This window comes from Tursiops truncatus, chromosome 17, assembly GCF_011762595.2.
Source record: "Tursiops truncatus isolate mTurTru1 chromosome 17, mTurTru1.mat.Y, whole genome shotgun sequence".
In the NCBI taxonomy this organism is placed as follows: domain Eukaryota; kingdom Metazoa; phylum Chordata; class Mammalia; order Artiodactyla; family Delphinidae; genus Tursiops; species Tursiops truncatus.
The window spans coordinates 29,194,180-29,219,491 of NC_047050.1; the positions used below are offsets into that span (position 1 = coordinate 29,194,180).

The window sequence follows — 25,312 nt, forward strand, 5'->3', positions numbered from 1 at the left end:
CTGAAAGTCCAGAACCAAGAGCCCTGATGTCTGATGTCTGAGGGCAGGAGAAGATAGATGTGCCAGCTCAAGCTGAGAGAGTGAATTTGCCCTTTCTTCACATTTTTGTTCTATTCAGACCATCAGTGGATTGGGTGATCCCTACTGCATATAGTATACATATAGTACATACATATAAATATAATATGTACATGTGCACATATACATATAAACAAATGTATATATACATATAAACAAATGTATATGTATTTACATATACATATACATTTCTGTGTGTATATATCAGAAAGAGCTAGAATATTCAGATAGTCCCTAGTCAGTCATTCATTTCCAGCTTTTTTCCAGGGCTGCCACATACAGCATCATAAATTGTGCACTGCATACACAGACTATAATGTGACTGGAACACAATGTGCACAGCCCTTTTTCACAGAGCTAGTTTATCCAGAAAGCACTCACAAGGATAAGTAGAATACAAAAGAGCATAAGTTGAAAGGAAGAGCAGAAGAAAAACAAGAATGGAAACATAAAATGGGGTTCATGCAAAAATGCAAACTTTGTTACAAGAGGGCTTCGAATTTGGCTTTGTCTCTTATACCATAAAAATCGATGGATTCTTAGTTTTAAGACAGAAATATATGCTGAAGGGCTTTAGTAGAGAGGCCACCATGTAGCCTGGTGGACAACATGTTCATATTCTATTATAGATGCAAAACTAAGTTTGCCAGCACTGTTTGTGATGTGGTCCTCAGTAAAGGCTGTGTGTCACTCCAAAGTCCAGTTCCATAGGAGCAATGCTGCGGGTGGGAAGGGCAGTCAGTACAGTGCATATCAGATACTCATCTCTCTCTTTGTTTTCAGTGGTATCTAGAATATCTAGAGAAAAATCATCCTCTTAAACATTACCTTCCTCAGCTGGACTTTTGATAAATAGTTTTTTTCTATGAGTTTGAGATTGTACAGACCATTTTACTTTGGAGGCCAATCATGCAGAAGCATATAAGGAGTTCACTGTATAAATTGAAAAGAAAAGGAAAAAAAGAAATTAGTGATAAATTAGAAGTGTGTGGCAATAACATACTCCATAATGACCTAGATACGATGCCAAGTTCTGGGGCTATAAAGATGATTAACATCTGTCCTCAAGCCAAAAGGGAACCCTCCTACACTGTTGGTGGGAATTTAAATTAGTACAGCCACTGTGGAAAACAGTATGAAGTTTCCTTAAAAAAACTAAAAATAGAGCTATCATATGATCCAGTAATCCCACTCCTGGGCATATATCTGGGAAAGAGAAAAGATCTAATTTGAAAAGATATATTCACCCCAGTGTTCATAGCAGCACTATTTACAATAGCAAAGACATAGAAGCAAACTCAGTGTCCATTAACAGATGAATGGATAAAGAAGATGAGATATAGATATAGATGTATAAAATGAAATATTACTCAGCCATAAAAAAGAATGAAATAATGCCATTTGCAGCAACATGATGGACCTAGAGATTATCATTTTAAATGAAGTTAAGTCAGACAAAGACAAATATTATATCACTTATATGTAGGATCTAAAAATTAGTACAAATAAACTTATTTGCAAAACAGAAACAGACTCACAGACATAATACACAAACTTATGGTTACCAAAGGAGAAAGGGGGGAGAGATAAATTGGGAGTATGAGATTAACAGACGCATACTACCATATATAAAATAAACAAAAGGATTTACTGTATAGCATAGGGAACTATATTCAATATCTTGTAGTTAACTATAACAGGAAAGGATCGAAGAAAGAATATAGATATACACATATATGTATAACTGAATCACTTTGCTGTATACCTGAAACTAACACAATATTTGTAAATCGACTATATTTCAATAAAAAAAAAATCTGCCCTCAAGCTGTTTGTAATCTAGGAGTGGGATAAGCGTGGGCGAGGGTTGTCTAGTCGACTAGCAAATATTGATAATAACATTAGTAATAGTAGTATTACTAGCTAATATTTTTAAGTGCTTACCATGAGCCAGGTATTTTTTGAAGTTCTCTTTTGTATCAACACATATAATACTTTTCAATCCTATGAGGTAATTGTGTATTATTATTACTCTGTTTTAATTGATGAAGAAATGAAACCTCAGTTGAGGACCTCACCCAGAGCCACACAGCTCATTGTTGTGGAGTTGGATGCAAACCTAGACAGACTTCTTAAACAGATAAACACAATTCAGAATGATTAATGCTTTGATAACTGTAAAAAAATGAGAATGTTTCCTAAAATGAAGAAGTTTCTTGTCTAAAAGCATACTCTCATGTAGAATCGTTTCCTATAATAGAAATAAAACTATGAATACTATCTATGGAAAGAAGATCAATCACATCCAATGCTGAGTGAGAGATTACAACTTCATATATCTGTTCTCATTAAGCAAATTTCCAACTGGATTATATTTGGAGTGCAGGAGGTTAGGTCACCTGTGTAGACTTCTATGAGATATTCTTTTACTCTTTTCAGTGTTATTGGAAAACACTTTGTTGCTTGAAAATTTTTACCACTTCACTAAATATAAATCCTAACAAAACTTTTGTGGGTGAGCAAATATCAGAGGATGTTCTCGTGTCACCTCTGCCCAGACTGCTCGCTCTTCGCAGATACTTTGATAGTCATAAAACCACTGCAAGGCAACACATGTTAACCTAGATTTTTGAGAAAAATCTCTATGTATGGATTTTTATCGGAGTTAAAGAGTTCAGATTTCACAGATACAAAACAGTCCTCTTTCCCCCAGGAAGTCTTGATTTCAGAGTTGAATTGGCCTTAGAAGAAGTGGATAATCAGGATTTCCCTGGTGGCGCAGTGGTTAAGAATCCGCCTGCCAGTGCAGGGGACATGGGTTCGAGCCCTGGTGCGGGAAGATCCCACATGCCGCGGAGCAACTGAGCCCGTGCGCCACAACTACTGAGCCCGTGTAACAACAGAAGCCACCACAATGAGAATCCTGTGCACCGCAACCAAGAGTAGCCCCCGCTCTCCACAACTAGAGAAAGCCCACAAGCAGCAATGAAGACCCAACGTGGCCAAAAATAAATAAATTTATTTTTAAAAAAAAAGTGGATGATCGATGAAGAATCTAGGTAAAAATTCTAAAGAAGAGGGGAAAAAAGGAATAACATGCACAGTTTATTCCTTGCCCTCTTTATTTATATCAAGTACCCAGGAGGATATATGATACTCTGGCTGGAAATTACTGTATCAAACAAACTAATATTCTAGCTTAACTATGTGTTTCTTTGGGGTCAAAATAGCTAACGATGTCATATATTAATGACCACATGAAACTGGTGAGGTAGGTTCTTACCTACACTTACTGACATGGAAATTGAGGTCCAGAATCTAGTGAAGTGACTTATTCCAGAACAAATACTTACGAGTTTCATTGCAGAAATTCAAATCCAAGACCAGAGCTGACTTCAAGTCATGGAGTCTTTTCTTTACACCCTAAACTCTAATGCTGCTAATGAAGCCATTGTTATTGTTCTAATGATAGAGATTTGCACATGGATATTAGAAAAATCAAGGAGGAAGCCAGTTGGGCTGGTCGTGATAAGCTCTACCAATGTCTAACAATCAGATTCTTTACTCCCTCTCTGCTATTCCAAATGGTGGTAAAGAGCCTTGATTTTCATAGAATTAGAGTCACCAGATGAAGTCAGTTTAGGAGGAGTCCTGAGAATATTTGAATACATGTTTAAACAATGGTACTGATAATGTAGTGGTTCAGAGGAATATTGTGAAACTTAGGTGAGGTTTGCTTTCTGCTCTAAGCAAAAAATGCTACACAAACAGAGACTGTATATTAAAGAAGGTAGTGAAAAATATAAACACATATTTTAACACAGGTAGTATGCACAGGATTGAGCCAGAAAAAAATGGAAATGAAAAGTTTTCTCCCTCAATATTTATCAATCTTCTTACCCCTGCTCATACTTCCAATGTATCTACTATTTCTGTCTTTTAGGAAAGGCAGGGTAGTGGGTGAAGGAATAACAGAATTATTCTGATGAAGAATAAGAATATGGAATTAAAATAGTCCAAAAAACTAAAAGTCTACCTTGGTACTCTCATTTTGAAAACTGAGTACTCAGGGAAAATAGGCAAACATTGCTTGGAGGGAACAAAGAGGTTTAAAATTATTCTTCAAAATATTTGGCCTTTTCACAATGGTATAGAGAAAATATTTGTTAAATATGCAGAATGGGTGATTTGACCAATATAGCTGGTGAAAAGTCAGAACTTAAATACTTTAAATAAAAGCCAGACTATCTAAAACATATATCACTGCCTAAATTCTGCCCAATAACTTGTTATATATGATGAAAAAAGGATATTGTACAATGAAAGAAACGCAGAAAATAAATATGATCACGTTTGTGAAAATAAATAGGCCCAGAGAAAATTAATTGATTTATCAAATATTTATTGAGGACCTATTATTTTCTAAGCACTATTTAGAGAAATGCAAATTAAAACAACTATTAAAGTGCAAAACCAACTGAGAATAATGAGGTAATATCACTGGTACTAGAGAAAAATAGCTATACATTGCATGTTGTATCTTAAATTGGTTCAGTTTTTCTAGAAAATCATCTGCCCATATATTCCAAGAGTTATAGAAATGTTTCTACCTTTTGACCTAGTTATTTCATTTTGGGGAATAAACTTCAAAGAAATAAAAGAAAAGCAAAATGTTCTTACAAAGATAAACGTAGCAGTCCTATTTTTTTTTTTTTTTTTTTGCGGTACGCCGGTCCTCACTGTTGTGGCCTCTCCCGTTGCAGAGCACAGGCTTCAGACACGCAGGCTCAGCAGCCATGGCTCACAGGCCTAGCCGCTCCGCGGCATGTGGGATCTTCCCGGACCGGGGCACGAACCTATGTCCCCTGCATCGGCAGGCGGACTCTCAACCACTGGGCCACCAGGGAAGTCTGCAGTCCTATTCTTAATAATAAAAACTGACAAAAAGGGTACGAGGCTGAATATGCATATTCATGACAAAAATGAATGTGTATTAGTACATTTGCAAAGATAGAAGATAATTACGTTAATTTATTTATAACAATGACTATTTATTAGGCACTTATGTGCGCCAGGCACTCCCCTGAGGGCTGGGGATCAAGTGCAGATCGGGTGTGTGGCGTCTGCTAGGGACTGTGTCTGTGTACAAAATGGAAAAATACAGCCTCTCTGGCAAATGCAGTCCTATAGGTGTAAAGTTTGGCCAGAAAAATACCCCCTTTTGCAAAGTAAAGGGCACCTGTGCATGAGGGGGAGTGTAACAGTGGGGCTCATGCTCAGGAGTGGAGTGCAGGCTGCATTCCAGTTCTCTCAGGACCTGCCTGGACATCCTGATGCAGAGCACAACTGTCACAGCCATACATTGTAGTCCTGGTGCTTATGAGTTAGTGAGGAAGGAAGAAAGACACTGAAGAAATAAATGCACCAGCAAGTGCGTGATTACAAAGGTAAGTGTTCTGAAAGATAGGAATGTAGTCCAACTAGAGAATATAGCAAGGAGACCTGGGTGGTCCCTATAATGGAGAAAAAGAAGTCCTGAAAGTAGGTGAGATTAGGTTAAAGGGGTGGGAAACCTATATGGGCAGAGGTAAAAACTCCCCATGGCTGCTATGGAAAACAGTATGGAGATTCGTCAAAAAATTAGAACCGCCATATGATCCAGGTATTCCACTTCTGTATGTTCATCCAAAAAACACAAAAACTAATTTTAAAGGATATATGCACTCCTATGTTCATTGCAGCTTTATTTACAATAGCCAAGATATGGAAACAGCCTAGGTATCCATCAGTGAATGAATGGATAAAGATGTAGTGTATATACACAATGCAATACTACTCAGCCATAAAAAGATGAAATCCTGCCATTTGTGACAACGTGGATGGACCTTGAGGGTTTTATGCTAAGTGAAATAAGTCAGAGAGAGAAAGACAAATACTGCATGTTTTCACTCATAGGCGGAATATAAAAAGCACAAACAAAACAAAATAAATGAACAAACCAAACCAAAACAAAACAAAAACATAGATACAGAGAACAGAGTAGTAGTTACCAGAGGGGAAGGAGGGTTGAGGGAAGGCAAAATGGGTAAAGGAGGTCAACTATACGGTGACAGATGGAAGCTAAACTTTTGGTGGTGAGCACACTGCAGTATATGCAGAAGTCAAAATGTAATGTATACATGATACATATAATATTATAAACCATTATTACCTGAATAAAACAGTCTTTAAATTCCAAAATTAGGAAAAAATAAACCAACTCTCCATGGCTGGATGGCATGTGGCACATTCAAGGAACTAAAGTCTGGATTAAGGAGAGCAAGGGGAGTGGGCTACACCCTACAGTAGAGAGGTAGGCAGGGGCTAGACCCTGCAGGATCTTGTAGGTCAGGCAAGGACTTTTAGATAAAAAAGAACATGTGAAAACATTGAGTGGTTTTAAGCAGGAGGGCAATGACATGATCATACCTGTTCGTGAAGGATCCTTCTGGCTGCTAGTGGGGCCTGGATTACAGAGGGTGTGGTGGTTGGAGTGGGAGACTTGGAGCAGCCCTGCAGTTGTCCAGTGAGAGACGGAGGTGGTGTGGACAGAAGTGGGGTCAGTGGAGAAGGTAAGGTGCAAACAATTGGAGACACACTTTGGACGTGAAATTGATAGGTCTTTGAGGTGGACTGGCCATGTAGGGTGAGCTGAAGGAGTATCAAGCAGACCTTTTCTTTTTCCCCAGTAAATTTCAAAAGTTAACAATGTAAAAAGATTAGTATTATATTAGTTTCCTGAGGCTGCTGTAACAAATTACTGTAAAACCAGTGACTACCAACAACAGAAATTTATTCTATCACAGTTTTGGAGGCCAGAAGTCAAAAATCAAGTTGTTGGCAGGGCTGTGCTCCCTCCAGGGACTCTAGGAGAGAAGGCTTTCTTGCCTCTTCCAGCTTCTGGTGGCTCCAGGAGTTCCTTGGCTGTGGCTGCATAACTCCAATTTCTGCCTCGGTCTTCACACGGCCTTCCCCTCTTCTCCCTGTGTTTGTGTGTCTTCTCCTCTTCTGTCTCATGTGAGGACACTTGTCATTGGATTTAGGGCCCATCCAAAAAAATCAAGAATGAGCTCACCTTAAGATCCTTAGCTTAATTATATCTGCAAAGACTTTTTTTTTTTCTTCTTTTTTTCTAATAAGTTCACATTCACAGGTTCCAGGAGTTCGGGCATGGATATATCTTTGGGGGGGCCAACATTCAACCTACTACAGGCATTATGTGAATACTCCTTTACATACACCCTTGTACAGGCTATCAGGACTGACCTTTGTGCACACATATTGTCTGCACACATTTTTTTCTCCACATGTCATTTGAGAAGCACTGAAAGGTCTGCCTTCAGTTCTCAAATAACCTCAAGCAGTTGCTCAATCTGAAGGATTGGTCCTTGTGAAGGCTTTGTACTCCATAACATCCTGCGTATGCTCCATCATTGAATGCAACCCATACATTTCACCACCTAGTATTGGAATCTTTTTGTTTCCTTGTCTTTTGTTTATAAGGCCCTTGAGGGAAGTGATTGTTTCTTGCTCACCATTCTTGTTCACCATGCCAGGCATGGCCTTCTTTGAGGCACTTCACATTATACTGTAAGGCGTAATGAATATAATTTTCTGCTTTTTTTTTTTTATCAAATCACAATTAACTACTTAATTAATCAGAAATTTCTGAATAGCACCTGCAAATTATTTTGAATGGAGGCAGAATATCAATGAAAATCAACACATTGTACAGTTTTTATATAGCTGCTGGTGACATAAAGATGGAAAGTTTTAGTTCTTACATTTTAATAGCTTAGTCTGTTGAGGAGATCCATTTGAATGAATTGATTATAAATTAGTGGTAATTCCTGTAGTAAAGTCACTAATGAAATACTATGAAAGCATAGAACAAGGAGCAACTAGTTGTTTGGGGGGGGGTTGGTTAGAGATGGCTTCAGAGAGATGACATCTGAATTGAAGTCTTGAAAGGTGAATAGGTATTTTCCAGGGGGAGGACATTCCAAAGGGAGATGAAACCAGTAGGGATTTCTATTGAAATCATAATAGCACTAGCAAGGATAAAAATTCAGATGCATTTCAGGAAAAGTGAGATTTTAACAGATGAAGAAGGAGGATAGGAAGTGGTTAAATACATTCGGTGAATAAGACTTGGCAATAATTGTAATTGTGAAAACAAACAGTGGAGTCAGTACTGCTACAAGGCTATCCCCCGGCAGACCCTGAGTCTCTCTATTAAAAATGGGGTGTCTGAACTCCTCAGATGTTAATTGGAAATGTGGTCTGCGTTTTCTCCATGACAGGCTGTAAATCTATATTTTAGTCAGTGCTTTGCTCTTTTGGATTAGTATATAATGTCCTTGAAAGCCCTCAGTTCTTTTCTTTCTTATTTTTTCCTAAGAAAAAAGAACCTTCGTTAAAAAGCTACATGATAGTGCTGGATTTAGCTCATTTTAAAAAAGGTCACAGGTTTTTTGAGTAGTAAACACAATTACTAGATCTTTCCAGTATCTAGATGTTTGGCAGGCATGCCTCCATTGCTGGAATAAATAACTAGAGCTCCAGGGGCATATGACAGCTGTGGGCCTGTGAAGCCTGAGGGTATCTGGGAAGAGGCAGATGTATCGTATTTCTCCTCAACCACAGCCAAGAAGAGAATCAAGGCAAAAACCTCCCTTTTGCTTGAATCAGCCAGATTACTGAGCGAATTTAGAGCTTGTCTGGTCTACTGGTTTCAATTTGGCCTTAGAAACCCAGTGGGTAATAGGAGATTTATTTGAGAAGCTGCTGTCAAGAATTTAAGATTCCTTTCAATTGCAACTCAGCAGCACCTGGATTGTATTCTTAGAATATTTCCTACTGTGATGATAATATCAGCAATTAACATATTTGTATTTATAAAGCTTTATTCTTCAGGGAGTACTCAACCCTTGGGAGAGGTCAGCTAATTAATTTCTGCAATGTTTGAGATTAGACTGTTGCTTGTTTTATGACCTTGAAGATTACAGTGATTATTAAGTCACTAAAATATTAAATCATTTTTGCAAGTACTCCTAGTAAAGAAGCGATAGAAAATAGGCAAAGAACACACAGATCTGGACATTCTGAGAAGTGTTTCCACCACTGCCCCAGAGCAAGACCCTCACACAAGTGCCCACCCAGTTTTAAGCAAGGAGGAAAAATAAAAAAGAGAAGGCACATTATCAACAGAGAATTAACATGATTCAACATTCTAAGGAAACCCTAATTATGCTAATATAAAGTCATCTGAAATTATTCATATCTCTGGAACTCTGAAGATAACTTCTTAGCAGCTATGAAATCAGAGGTTGGATGAACCACCTTTCTTCTGTGGTGTGGTGGAAAGATCACTAGGCCCTGATCCATGAAGCTCGTGTTTGAATATTGTCCCTTTCACTTACTAGCTATGTTATCCTGGGCCAGATAATTGACACCTTGGAATTGCAATTTTTCCAATCATGAAATGGATATGTTAATAACTGCCTGACAGTGCACTCTTGTCTTTACCCTAAGAGACAGCATCCTAGTTCAAGACTCCATCATCTTTCACTTGAACCACCGCAACTGACTTCTAATTGATCTCTATTTCATTCTCGTTTCTTTACGGCCTCTTTTGCACATAGCTGTTAGAGTGGTCTTCTAACATCATAATTCAAATTGTATCATTCTTTTGCCTAAAATCCTCCATTGGTATCCATTGGTATTTAGAATAAAATACAAATTCCTTACCATGGCCTAAAAGGCCTGTACAGTCTTGTCTTTGAGCACCTCTTTGGCCTCATCTCGCCACAGTGTCCCTTAGTCTCTGAACTCCAGCCATACTGACCTCTATGATGTTCAACCAGATACGCTTGCTCTACCTCTAGGCCTCTGCCCTTGCTATTCCATCATATGGGAGGCTCTTCCCCCATGTCTGGATGGCTGCTCCATTTACTCTCTCAAGTCTCAGTTGGAATATTATCTGTCCAAAGAGGTATCCCTGACCATTATATGTAAAGTAGCATCCCCAGTCTCTAACAATTTTTACCTCTATAGCAGTTATCACAATGTGATTTTATCGTCTAGTTTATTTATTGTTAGCTTTCTCCCTCAAGACTGTAAGCTCTTGTTTACTGTTTTCACAGTACATTCCCAGAGTTTAGAGCAATACCTGACCGTCTAGCATGTACTAGGCACTCAAAATAAGTGTTTATTGGATGAATACATGAATATGTTTAAATACAATAATACATATGGAATGTTTAGCCCACAGAATGCTTGAATTTGCTGTCTGTAGTGTTAGACCTTTGTATCCATGGCTTGTGCATTCACATATGGGTCGTGCAATCCAGTTTATTGAGTCCTGGTGTGTGGAACCCTCAGATGAGGGACCCACAGATGCAGATGGCTGACTCTACTACGCCATTTTATTTTATTTTATTTTATTGCGGTACGCGGGCCCCTCACTGTTGTGGCCTCTCCCATTGCGGAGCACAGGCTCCGGAAGCGCAGGCTCAGCGGCCATGGCTCACGGGCCCAGCCGCTCCGCGGCATGTGGGATCCTCCCGGACCGGGGCACGAACCTGTGTCCGCTGCATCGGCAGGTGGACTCTCAACCACTGCGCCACCAGGGAAGCCCTTCTCTTCTAATTATTAAGATGAAGGACAAAGCGGTCAAGTAACAAAGGAGCAAAGATTGTAAGTGGTGGTACTGGGGTTTGGACTCAGGCAATTTTGTCCCACAATGATAATCATTATCACTCACCTACTCAAAACTATTGTGTTAGCCTGGCATTCAAGTTCTCCAACAATCTGACGACTAACTCTCCCAATCTCCTCTTTCATCATTCATCCATTCATTTATTCACACATTCATTATTCAACATATATTGAGCATCTACTTTATGCTAGACACTGACCTAAGTCCTGGGCCTAAAGGGCTGAATAAGCTAGTTCTTTTGGGGAAGGGAAAGGATAAATAGAAATGTGAAAATCCTTATTTTATCAATGCTGTCAGCACAATCAAACCATTGGTGAATTTGAATGGGAACTTTACTTATTTTATGGCCCAAGACTTTTCTTTTATAACAAATGACAGACTTCAATATTACAAGGTGTCTTTTCGATACCTGATTTCTCCAAACACTGCTCCAGCTTTCAGAGTAACCAGAACTTGAGCGCCATCAGCTCCTCCAAGAACTTGGACTTCTCCTTGCTTAATGATATACATTTCCTTGCCAATTTCTCCCTATATGCCAAATGTAAAGAGGAAATGGTAGTCACTTTATTCTTGACAATTATGCCCCAAATTAAAAGATATAAACTCTTTTAGAGGAGTAAATGTAAATGAAGGAAGCAAGGAATAGAAGTGTAATAATAATTATCTTAAGACCTGAGGTAGTTATGGACATCAGTTTGACATAACATGTGAAAGGAAATTACAAGGAAAGTGATACCTTCTAGAACCTGAGCACTGTGTGCCATCACTGGACAGGCAAAGATACTTCAGTCAGCACATTGTTTTAAGAATGGGATTGGAGAGAGGAAATAACAGATTGTAAGCATATTCACCTTAGCTTTGGTGACGGCTGCTATGCTTTGAAGAAGTTGCTTAGTTTATCCAAAGAACATGGGTTACAGTCATCTAAAGGTGAACTCTACTCTTCTGCCTATAGTACTGAGGTCTGATTTTAGTAATTGGGGCGTATGAGACCCTTAAGCTATTATTCTTGTTCCATGTTGAGAAGAAAGTGTTACTGCAGCAGGTTTATATATATCTTTATTGGAGTATAATTGCTTTACAATGTTGTGTTAGTTTCTGCTGTACAACAAAGTGAATTAGCTATAAGCATACATACATATATCCATACATATGGATACATACATATATCCCCATATCCCTTCCCTCTTGAGACTCCCTCCCATCCTTCCTATCCCAGCCCTCTAGGTCCTCACAAAGCATGGAGCTGATCTCCCTGTGCTATGCAGCAGCTTCTCACTAGCCATCCATTTTACACTTGGTAGTGTATGTATGTCAACGCTACTCTCTCACTTTGTCCCAGCTTCCCCTACCCACCCCGTGCCCTCAAGTCCATTCTCTATGTCTGTGTCTTTATCCCTGCCCTGCCACTAGGTTCATCAGTACCATTTTTTTAGATTCCATATAAGTGCATTAGCATATGGTATTTGTTTTTCTCTTTCTGACTTACTTCACTCTGTATGACAGACTCGAGGTCCATCCACCTCATTACAAATAACTCAATTTCTCTCCTTTTTTGGCCGAGTAATATTCCATTGTATATATGTGCCACAGCTTCTTTATCCAATCATCTGTCGATGGACATTTAGGTTGCTTTCATGTCCTGGCAATTGTAAATAGCACTGCAATGAACATTGTGGTACATGTATCTTTTTGAATTATGGTTTCCTCAGGGATATGCCCAGTAGTGGAATTGCTGGGTCATATGGTAATTCTATTTTTAGTTTTTTAAGGAACCTCCATACTGTTCTCCATAGTGGCTGTTTCAATTTACATTCCCACCAACAGTGCAGGAGTGTTCCCTTTTCTCTGCACCCTCTCCAGCATTTACTGTTTGTAGATTTTTTGATGGTGGCCATTCTGACGGGTGTGAAGTGATACCTCATTGTAGTTTTGATTTGCATTTCTCTACTAATTAGTGCTGTTGAGCATTCTTTCATGTGTTTGTTGGCAATCTGTATGTCTTCTTTCGATAAATGTCTGTTTAGGTCTTCTGCCCATTTTTGGATTGGGTTGTTTGTTTTTTTGATATTGAACAGCATGAGCTGCTTTTGTATTTTGGAGATTAATCCTTTGTCTGTTGCTTCGCTTGCAAATATTTCCTCCCATTCTGAGGGTTGTCTTTTCATCTTATTTATGGTTTCCTTTGCTGTGCAAAAGCTTTTCAGTTTCATTAGGTCCTATTTGTTTATTTTTGTTTTTATTTCCCTAACTCTAGGAAGTGGGTCAAAAAGGATCTTGCTGTGATTTATGTCATAGAGTGTTCTGCCTATGTTTTCCTCAAAGAGTTTTATAGTGTCTGGCCTTACATTTAGGTCTTTAATCCATTTTGAGTTTATTTTTGTGTATGGTGTTAGGAAGTGTTCTAATTTCATTCTTTTACCTGTAACTGTCCAGTTTTCCCAGCTCCACTTGTTGAAGAGGCTGTCTTTTCTCCATTGTATATTCTTGCCTCTTTTGTCAAAGGTAAGGTGATCTTAAGTGTGTGGGTTTACCTATGGGCTCTCTATCCTGTTCCATTGATCTATATTTCTGTTTTTATGCCAGTACCATACTGTCCTGATTACTGTAGCTTTGTAGTATAGTCTGAAGCCTGATTCCTCTAGCTCCGTTTTTCTTTCTCAAATTGCTTTGGCTATTTGGGGTCTTTTGTGTTTCCATACAAATTGTAAAATTTTTTGTTCTAGTTCTATGAAAAATGCCATTGGCAATTTGATAGGGGTTGCATTGAATCTGTAGATTGCTTTGGGTAGTATAGTCATTTTCACAATGTTGATTCTTCCTACCCAAGAACATGGTATATCTTTCCGTCTGTTTGTATCATCTTTGATTTCTTTCATCAGTGTCTTATAGTTTTCTGCATACAGGTCTTTTGCCTCCTTAGGTAGGTTTATTCCTAGGTATTTTATTCTTTTCTTTGCAATGGAAAATGGGAGTGTTTCCTTGATTTCCCTTTCTGATTTTTCATTTTTAGTGTATAGGAATGCAAGAGATTTCTGTGCATTAATTTTGTATCCTGCTGCTTTACCATATTCATTGATGAGCTCTAGTAGTTTTCTGGTAGCATCTTTAGGCTTCTCTATGTATAGTATCATGTTATCTGCAAACAGTGACAGTTTTACTTCTTCTTTTCCAATTTAGATTCCTTTTATTTCTTTTTCTTCTCTGATTGCCGTGGCTAAAACTTCCAAAACTATGTTGAATAATAGTGGTGAGAGTGGGCACCCTTGTCTTGTTCCTGATTGTAGAGGAAATGTTTCCAGTTTTTCACCATTGAGAATGATGCTGGCTGTGTGTTTGTCATATATGGCTTTTATTATGTTGAGGTAGGTTCCCTCTATGCCCACTTTCTGGAGAGTTTTTATCATAACTGGGTATTGAATTTTGTCAAAAGCTTTTTCTGCAGCTATTGAGATTATCATATGGTTTTTATCCTTCAGTTTGTTAATATGGTGTATTGCACTGATTGATTTGCATATATTGAAGATAAACCCCACTTGATCATGGTGTATGATCCTTTTAATGTGCTGTTGGATTCTTTTTGCTAGTATTTTGTTGAGGATTATTGCATCTATGTTCATCAGTGATATTGGTCTGTAATTTTCTTTTTTTGTGACATCTTTTTCTGGTTTTGGCATCAGGGTGATGCCTCATAGAATGAGTTTGGGAGTGTTTCTCCCTTCAGCAGGTTCTTTTTTTTTTTTTTTTTTTTGCGGTACATGGGCCTATCACTGTTGTGGCCTCTCCCGTCGCGGAGCAACAGGCTCTGGACGCGCAGGCCCAGCGGCCATGGCTCACGGGCACAGCCGCTCCGCGGCTAGTGGGATCCTCCCAGACTGGGGCACAAACCCACGTCCCCTACATCGGCAGGTGGACTCCCAACCACCGTGCCACCAGGGAAGCCCCAGCAGGTTCTTTTATTCAGTTCTTGTTTATCTCTGGGGACTCTGGAGCCAGGGCAATGACATTTGTTCAATGCCTTGAGAACTAAACTCCTGGAACGTTCTCATAGACACTGGTTAATGTTATTCTGTATGCCTCAGGCAGTGTGGCAGGATGTACCAGGCTGTCAACACTGTTTAATGTAAACACAAAGATTTATGGTGTGTGATTTGTATCTAGTTTGGAGTCTGAACAATGACTGGTCATGTAGCTATGTGACCAGCCCCATTTAAAAACTCTGGACTCCAAGACTTAGACGAGCTTTCCTAGGCAGAGATATTTTTCTCTTGTCTCTATGGTCCACAGTAGGAGATAAAAATGCATTCATGTGAGCCTCTCAGAAATAGGATCTAGGAAATCTGCACCTGATTTCTCTAGTCTTTGCCTATGCATATCTTTTTCTTGCTGTCCCTGCATTGTATACTCTGCCTTAATAAATCTTAAGTGATAAATATAACTTTATGTTGAGTCATGCAAATTACTAAACTAGTGGGTGGTTGTGGGACCCTTGGAACACATCTCACTCCAGGATCCAAAAAACATAACTATGTTTTACAAGAGATCTAAATGGCACTTGGGTGAAGAAAAGCTTTTAAACTTTAAATAAGCCAGTTCTCATAATACTAGGCAAACTATTTGGATAACAGTACCTATATATGTCTTAGTGAGTTGAGTCTTGATCACCCAGAGCTATTAAAAATAGCATAAATACAATAAATTCTCTTATATTTGGTTCAGGAGGGGGCTGGATTATTTGAGTTCATAAAACATTCTTGTCAACCATATTTTCAAAGGAGTAGAATACACTAAAATTAATTTAGGATTAAACAATGTTGATTATAGTTTATGCTCTGCAATGGCTGAGACAATGTCTACTTTGTTCCACTGCTGAGCATAGGAATTATGACATAGGCACTCATTTATGAATAATTTATAATTCAGCTATTCTCTGGGAAGTTTTGAAATTCTTTAATACCAAGCGTTATTCTCCTGAACATTACTTATTGTCATATTATAATTGTTAGGTTAAGTTTAAAGTTTTCAGACTCTACCTCTTAGTTAACATCTGTGACACTGAAATTCTCATTTTATCTCCCCATGACTTTTATGAGGAAGCTAGAGTAGGTATTATTATTTCCATTTTACAGAAAGAAAATAAAGGCACAGATTGGCTTACTGGCTAATATTTGGCTGAGTAACCGTTGCTCCATGATAGTAAATAGAAGCAAAAGGAAGCCTAGAATGCACATCTCCTAACTAAGCAATGCAAAAAGTATACTTAAATTTTGCATTGTGTATTATACCTTCTATAAATAGATATATTTATTCCCAAATGTAGATTTAAGTAGAAATTCCAATACAGATAGATCTAATTATAGTTATTTCCACATTATTAGTGCTAATAATACATCTTGCATTTGCAAAGTACTTTTAAAATCATAATATCAGATTTTACATTGCTCCTTATTTTAACGCCTGTGTTTGTTTTATCAGAACATGCTACTTTGAGGCTTCCCTGGTGGTGCAGTGTTTAAGAATCAGCCTGCCAATTCAGGGGACGCGGGTTCGATCCCTGATCTGGGAAGATCCCGCATACCGCGGAGCAACTAAGCTCGTGAGCCACAACTATTGAACCTGCGCTCTAGAGGCCGCAAGCCACAACTACTGAGCCCACATACCACGACTACTGAAGCCCACGCACCTAAATCCTGTGCTCCACAACAACAGAGGCCACTGCAATGAGAAGCCCGCGCACAGCAGAGTAGACCCTGCTCACTGCAACTAGAGAAAGCCCACGCACAGAAGCGAAGACCCAACACAGCCAAAAATAAAATAAATAAAATAAATAAATTAAAAAAATAAAGGAACATGCTACTTTATAGCTGCAAGGTATTTTCATAGATATTAACTCACTTATTTCTTGCAAAAATCCCAGTGAGGTCAAATAGGAAAGATATCATTATTCTTATTTAAAAATTGGTAGTAGAGACTTGAAAAGTTAAGTGTCTTGGGCAAACGTACGAGGCTGGCAGATGATAGCATTAGAACTAGCAACACCTATGTCACCTGATTATATTATATGTACAGATCATATCTAATGAATCCAATATCAAGACTGATCTCTTTAAAACCAACACAATATCTATGAATTATTTTAAAAATGAGCGAAAGTGTCTAAAAATTAGCTTTTCAAGAGATACTCCAAGAAGTAATGATTAGGACAGGGTCATATTCCTTAATTCTCTGCATGAAGTAATTCTCAAGGAACTGGAATGATTTTTCAAAGGCAGTTATTACAAATGACTGGAGGTAGAAGTACATAATGGGTACTTAAATATAGTTCAGCACTTTTAATTATTTTTTAATGGTCATTTCAATAATTTTCCAAGGAGATCTGGCATAATCAACGAACCAAAACTTCCACTATTTCTTGCATATTTCTAGGCTAATTTAAAACTTTCCTGCAAGTTTAATTGGCATTCAAATGAAGTAGACATTCCTTAGAGAGCAACGTCTGACAGCATGTGCAAAATAAGATCAAACCAAGCTCTTCTGGTCGGTTTATGTACTAATTTGGAGAAAGTGTAGAAATGCAAGCGCTTCATGTAACCCTTAGTGAGAGAGCACTTCAAATTTTCGGGGTTCCTGTGTAGAAGGCTATTTCCAAGGTTGACGGGCATTATGATGCTCAAATTAATTCTTGCAAATTAATCCTGGGAAAATTCCTAAGTACTCTTTGAAGCAGTCCAAACTACCCACTTGGTAAGTTTAGGAGCCATCCTGAGGATTAGATAGGTCAGCAAACTCAGTCCTGAGCCCTGCCATTTCTTCAATTATTTAAACAACTGCTAATGGAACATGTTTTCTTTCGTTTTTTTTTTCTTCTTCTTCCATTTTCCTACAATGATTTGGGGAAATGATAAAAAACAAAGCTGAACTTGGCTGTATAAAATCTGGACAAGTAACAACTTTTCACCTCTGTCTATGTCTACTCTTAATTAAATCCCTTCTTAAAAACAGAAACAAAGAAATGTGGCTTGGCGTCTCATGTCTTTTCATTTCTACTCTTCCCTCTGCTTATTTTTTCCTTCCTTCATTTGTGTTCACTGACCTGTTTTTATTATTGAGTGATGGATGCGATGTGAGGAAGAAATTAGAAATGAGAACGCTGCATCTACTCTGCATTTCACACTTTGTTAAGCAAATTTTCACTGATTGTGGGCCCAGATGCTAAAGTTTCTATGAGTTATCTCAATTTTCAGTCCCTGCTGCTATTGGAACAAATTGAAAGGCCATTTTGATGCATTAAGGTCATGTTATCCTAAATGCATCAGTGCCCGAAAGGGGTCCTTAAACTGAGCTGTGGTTTGTATTTCCCATTTTAATGAAAATGATTTTATATCATCAGTATGCCCACATTTAATCTGGACTAATTTGTGTGGGATTCTAGATTCCTGGTTTCATTAATATCACAATCTCTATTTTTCCTCTTTACCTCTGACAGCTCCTACTCAGTTGCCCTCTGTGATTCTTCTTCATTGACCTCTTCCATAAATACTGGTATTCTTCAAAGTTACAGCCTTGGTCTTCTTTATTTACCTTTTCTTGAGCTTCTTATGATATCAGTTTCCATCATATGCCGGTTTCCAAAGATTTACCTCCAGTTCTGTCCTCTCTCACGGGCTAGACTGATTTCCACCTGTGCACTAGGTATCTCTACCTGGATGCCTTAAAGTACCTTCACTCTATTTGACTTTGTCTTTCACCATTATCCTAGTTGATCATTTGCTTCCATTCCTTAAACAAGTCAAGTTCTGTCCTGCCTCATGGTCCCAAGTCTTCATCTAAAATAGTGTCCTCTCCAGTTTTTTTTTTTTTTTTTAAACTAGAGAACTATTTCTCTTCAGATTTTCACAAAGTTCATGCCTGAGAGCTTGACAATCTCTCCCTGTCTGAGTCCCCCAATCTAAAGTAAGTGCCTTTGCCACCACGCACTCTCCTGGCAAATTGTTTTTGCTGCATAGAAACTTAGCACATTTTGGAGTTACACAGTAATTTTATTTGTTTATTGTTTGTTTCTTCCACCAGGCCAGTGATACTCAACTTTGGCTCAATTTATAATCATCTGGGAGCTTTAAAAATATTGATATGTGGTCTCCACCCAGACCAATTAAGTTACTGGAGATGGAGCCCAGATTTCTAAATTCAGGTGATTCTGATGTACACTGTGAATTGAATACCCTGGCACTAGACTGTAAGCCCTTGAAGGACAAGAACCACCTTTTTATGCTCACTGCTGAATATATCCAGTACCCAGCACAGTGCCTGGCCCATAGTATTTCAAAATTATTTATTGAGTTTCACTGAATAAATGATACTAAAATTTTCTAGCTTTTGACTTATTGTAGTTCCATACACTCCCTCCGAAGACAGAGTCCCTTCCTTTCTGCCTTGACTCATGTGAATTCTTTCCTCTACCTGGAATGCCTGCTTCTTCTTTCTCCTGGTTCATGCTGATTCATTTTTCAAGACTTAGCTTGACCAGCATCTTCTCCAGGAAATCTTGCCAGTACCCCAGTGCAGAAGTGTCCTTACTCTGTGTCCTACCACAGCTTGTGCTTACTTCTACCATCTAGCACATTATTTTGGAATGATATAAGTACTTCTTACCCTCACTCATGTGTGAACTCCCCAGGGTTTTGGATCATCTCTCATTTCTTTGAACTGTTCATCTTTCTCTACTTTTTATTTTGATTATTGCCTTCACTATTGATTTAATATCTCAAGATGTATCTCAAGGTCCCAAGGTCATCATTCCTTCTCTCCCCCTTTGAGTTAGTAATCACAGATGTGCAAAATTGTTTATTTTAGAGTTATTTGTAATAGCAAACACTTGGAATTGATTATGATATATTCATAGACTGGAAGATTATGCAGCTTTAAAAAGGATGTTGTAGATTACTTAATAATATGTAAAATGTTCCCATGATATATTGTGACATGACAAAAGAAGTTTCAAACATAAGCGAGGTATGGTGCCAATTTTATAAAACAAGCTCTAACTATCCATCAGTCGATATAAAAAGATAGGTTGAAATATATTAATAGTGGTTATTTCTGGGTGGTGGAGTTTTTGTCTTTGTGCTTTTATGTGTTTCCCATTTTAAAAATAATGAACGTGTATTACTTTGTAATCATAAAAAGCACAGTAAAATTAAAAAAAAATGGCATTGATTATTTACTAACTGGGTGAGCTAAATGGAGGTAACTGATAGCTTGCTGAAGACATAAAAAGGGCAGAACCACCTTTCACTTCTGTAACTTTTCCCTCCACCTTAAGTATTTGGAGTTAATGGGGTGTGACAATTGATGATTTACATTTACACAAAGCAACTTTTCAGACCACCCACACTTATATCCTATAAGTAATGAAATCCATATTGTCTTGTTCCATTTTGGACTCTGAGAGCACATTATAGTTTTACAGAATTGTATATCATGATTATTTCCATACTATGGAATTCACCCTGGACAAGTTTTGTTTAAACTATTCTCTTGCCTTATATCTGAACTCCTCAGATGTATTTATTAGTCATGCATTAGAAAAATAGCATGAACTCACCTTTTTGCAGACAAAGTCACCAGGTAAATAGACAATGGATTTCAATCTTAGCAACATGTCATAAATCATCTGTGTATCACAACCCTAAAGAAAAAACAGAGAAAAATAATTCTCATAGACACAGCTAAAAGGCCAATATTCCAATTGATTTTAAAATGCAATGGAAATAAACAGTAATAGATGTTGTCTGTGTTAACATTAAAATATTAGTTGCCGGTGGATATGGACTTGTCTTGACCCAAAATTTAGAAAAAAATACCTATGATATGATGGCTAGAATTTAGATCCTGGTTAGATATATTCAGGTTTGAATCCTGTTTCCACTACTTATTGCTATGTATCTATGTATCTCATGTCCTCATTTTCTTAATCTGTTAAATGGGGGTGAAAATGTTACTAATCTCATAATGGTAAAATTTTACTCATATAAAACTTAACATAATGCTTAGTAAATGATAGGTATTAAAGATTACGGTAATATAGTGAACGATTGATTATTAATATATTAACACTGACAGATAAAAATCTTTGCTGAATATTTTTCTTTTTAATAACATCTTTCACACTATTGTTAGATATTATTATTTAACTTTGCAAGCTTGTATGTTTTTCTTCCCGAACTTAATTGTCATCTTCTTAAGGCAGAGTAACTGTACATGAGAGATACAAAAACAATATCTGTTAAACAAATGACTGTTCATCTCCACTTCAATAGTGTAAGAAACAAATTTGATTTATTAGAAAATGTGTCTATATTTGTTTTCTGTCTAAATAATTGTAATTTATCTATATGATAGGCTAAAGAAAAATCTGTAGATGCTTCAAAACTCTCACTTTACATAGCGATTTTGAATCTTCTGCTTTCGTCAAATATTTTTATTTTTTCCTCTCAGAGCTGTTAACATGTAGCAGCTTTCCTTTTGTCTGTCCCTTAGGGGAAATTATTATTTTGCAGAGAACTAATCCTAATCAGTAGCAGAGGAAGGAGGCGGAAAAGTAAAGGACCTACCCCCAGTTTGTGGATTGGCTAATCATTCCTTTAGCAATCACAGGTTTCCATAATGATTTTGGTAGCAAACACTTGACCTAGATCCATATGAAATTTAAACCTTGGGGTTGCTTGACTGATAAGGAGAGTTAATGATTTATGATTGAAGTATTTTCAAGTAGCCATGGGTAAGAAGCATTCAGATGAAATTGAAGTTAGAATTTTAAAAATTTATTTGAGAAACTATAGCTTTTGGTTCTCTCGGATAGAAAGAAAGGCAAAAGCCAACAGGAATACCTTCTTAATACAGTCCAACAAATATTCATGAAAGCTGCTATGAGCAAGGCTTTGAACAATGCCCTTGGTGCAATCAGAGATGACAGAGAGTAAGTCTAATTGGGATAAGGTTTTAAGTATACAAAAAAGCTGTAATTTGTGGTAAAAGTTAATCATATCATAAGATATCCCAGGTAGGTATCCATACAACTTTCAAGAGGTGGGGCTATTACTTCTGTCTTGGAGTGGGGATGAGAGAGAGGGGAAGCATCAAGAAGGTGCTCGTGTGGGTGACACAATTTGAGTCATTTGAAGATGAGTATGATTTTTATCTGCCAAGATGCACAAAGGTCCTTTTAGGCATAGTGAAATGTACATTTTCTTTCCTTGTCATGTAATTGTTTTGTGCAAAGTATATAATTGTTATTTATATTTATTTTATCCCTACCATGTCTCATAGGTTATCATATTTGCTAAGGCAAATGACAAAGATTAATTTCCTTCTAAAAATTATTTTGTTTTTAGTAAAAATTCTCTAACTATATGGCTCATGTGCCCTACTTCTTTTAATGCTGTCATTGATTCACAGTAATTTCATTTCAGAAACTGGTGTTCTGATCACTCAGAACTCTCTTAGGAAAAAAAACAAACTGGCTTGATTTTAAGATTCTGCCCACTAAAGAAAGTTAGTGTCCTTGATATTTTAGAGAAAATTCATTAGAAATATATTTGGAAGTTCTTAAGCTTAAACATGTCTAGAATATCATTGCAATGAAGGTAACTCTCAATCATTCATATCCATGGAGAATAATAGCATTATAAATGATCAGAAAGAGAAGATATTTTTAAAAAGCCCACTTACATTTACTTTCACAAGCACAGTTTGATGTTTTCAGCATTAACTTTTAGTTATAATTTGTAGGCCAAAGTAAAGTTTTCATTCCTTGAACAATTCCTGCTGGAATGAACTTTGATGAAAATTCCCAACTGTATTAAATTGTATTCATAGGAATTACTAATGATTTTAAATGCTGTTTTCCTATGGCAATAATTCCATAAATGTACAAAGATGTGAGTGGCAGTATTATTTTCAGTACTGAAAAAACTGGAAACAACAAAATGGCAATCTGTGGACAGGTAAAAATATTGAAGATTTGTAGGTTGCAATACCATAAAGTGGTTAAAATCAATAAATCAGTTCTCTCTCTCTCTAGATGTGATTGAATTCAACAAATAATGTGGTCTGCACAAAAGCAAGCTATAGAATATATTCATTATGACTCCAACTATGAAAAAATCTGTACAAAATAATACTACCGGGCTTCCCTGGTGGTGCAGTGGCTGAGAGTCCACCTGCCGATGCAGGGGACACGGGTTCATGCCCCGGTCCTGGAAGATCCCACATGCAGTGGAGCTACGCCTGTGAGCCATGGCCGCTGAGCCTGCGCGTCCGGAGCCTGTGCTCCGCAACGGGAGAGGCCGCAGCGGTGACAGGCCCGCGTACCTCAAAAAAAAAAAAAAAAAAAAAAAATACTGCCTGTAATTGATGTTTATATAGATAAAAAGTAAAATAAAAATGAGTATTGGAAGGACATCCTTAAAATCATTTTAGTGGCAACCTCTGAGGAGGGAGAAAGGAGAATAGAACTGGCAAGAAGAATTGATGAGACTTTAACTTTTATTAAAATTAATAAAAGTAAAGTAAAACATGCATCCCAAGATTGTTTGTAGGAACAAAATCCTCTTTGAGAAGGAACACATTTCATCTTTTCTCTTCTTTCAGGTTAGCTCACTGGCAGAAAGCACTCTAAAGAGACCCAATTAATGGAAGTGTTGGAACAAATTAGGAGATAAGTCTTAAAATAGATTGACAAACAATTGGTACTTTCGTCAGTAGAAATGCCCAAATACTTAAATGGAGAGCTGTTAGCTTATGGCTTGGATTTCCTCAGAGAAAAGCATTTAAACCATTATAAATGTGAGTTTTTATCAATGTACTTGCATAGAATATGTATTAGCTATGTAAACAGAACATAGCAGTTGTATGTAATAAAAAAATTACAATTTAAGCTTCACCAACTAAGTGATTCTTTCCCCTAATCATTGCTTTGTGGATAGGTGCCACCAGCCTTGGGGCAACTGTGATTTATGACTAGATCCTTCCTTTCTGTATTTTGGCTTAGTGAAATCAAGTTTGCCTTATGAAGTCATTATGTTTTATGATGTATTTGAGAACAGTTATCTCCTCCCTCCCCCACAAAATGACTATTTTCTTGAGATACAGTGTGCTCCATTATCGTATGATAAAAAAGAATTACATCCCAGGGCTAGCATTTTTTTCTTTATAATGCAGCTCCATTTCCTTTATAGAAGTAATTAGGAAGACTTCTGATTCACAGAAAGAGCCCAGTCATTGTTTCATAAATGTTCCTTTTTTTTGTAAAGTGAGAGTACCTGTGTAAATGTCAATATTAACATTGTATTAACACAACATTTGTATTACATTTTATTTTCTTATTTTCATCTATTTAATTCTTTCATCCTTTCTGTGATGCTTGGCATTAATTAATATATTGTTAACACTCTTGGTTTTTAGATGAGGTAACAGAGGCTCAGGCAGTCTATTGACTATTTCACTAAGGTCACACATGCAAGAGATGTCAGAGGAAGAGACTCGTGTGTGTGTGTCTGTGTGTGTGTGTGTGTGTGTGTGTGTGTGTGTGTGTGTGTGTGTGTTTGATCTACATTCTGAGCAACTCAAGGGCAAGATTTGTATATTAGTCGCTTCCATATGCCCACGGTCCTGCCAGGGCATGGGGCATGCCAGGCACTAAATAAATATGGCCTGATGTATAGAATGAAGTTATTAGAAATTATTCCTTTTTCAACAATGGGAAATTCAGTGCTGTATAAAAACTGTGTTACAGATTTGAATAAGGCTTTTGGAGATTTGAATGAAGTTGGGAGAAATTTTATTTTTATTCAAAACATAACCTATACTTTAGATGATGGGCCTATACCCAGGAAGTTCTTCTTTTAATACTTGCAAGCTCTGAATGCAATTGTAAAGTTGGTAAAATTTACCTTTGGATGTTTACTTTCTCAGTCCTGAAGGATTCCTTCACTTCTAGGCTCATTCCTCCTTAAGTTCTTCGGAAAAGAACTTAAGATATTATCAGTAATATATAACTCACTGTAACTTTAAGTCACCCTCGAGTATAAACAGTCTTCAGGGCTCTTCTCAGCTCAGCCTTGTTTATTATAAAAGGACATGCTTTGTCACATCTTAAACTCCATTCCCACTAAGCAAATGATGGGTAATATGTCTAGGGCAGGAATTCTGAATCCAGTTACCCATGCTAAAGTCAAATGTGATAAATAATTTGCAAGGTACTATGATGTCATAACTTATTGAATTCTAAGTGATATCAGACCCAACCTTATGCTTAACATTTGCAAACACAAGTAAAGTCATCTCCATCAAGCTTTCCTGAGAACTGACAATAATTCTATTTTTCTAGGAGCCTCAGTATCACATAGTCAAAGTGAGAAGTCACAAGTTGGATGAAACCCTGAGGATGAATCTAATCCATCTTCCTATGATCAA

General features: G+C 37.4%; 1 protein-coding gene across 1 annotated transcript in view; it reads right to left on the reverse strand.

Annotated features, from left to right (window-relative positions):
• The window catches only part of CNGB3 (cyclic nucleotide gated channel subunit beta 3), a 141,381-nt gene that overhangs the window by 8,883 nt on the left and 107,186 nt on the right, over positions 1–25,312 (reverse strand). Inside the window, exons 14-15 of the mRNA XM_004319272.2 lie at positions 20,442–20,525; positions 11,247–11,365 (exon numbers count right to left, since the gene is read on the reverse strand). Of these exons, the coding sequence (XP_004319320.2) occupies positions 11,247–11,365; positions 20,442–20,525 (203 nt within the window). The remainder of the gene's footprint in view (positions 1–11,246; positions 11,366–20,441; positions 20,526–25,312) is intronic.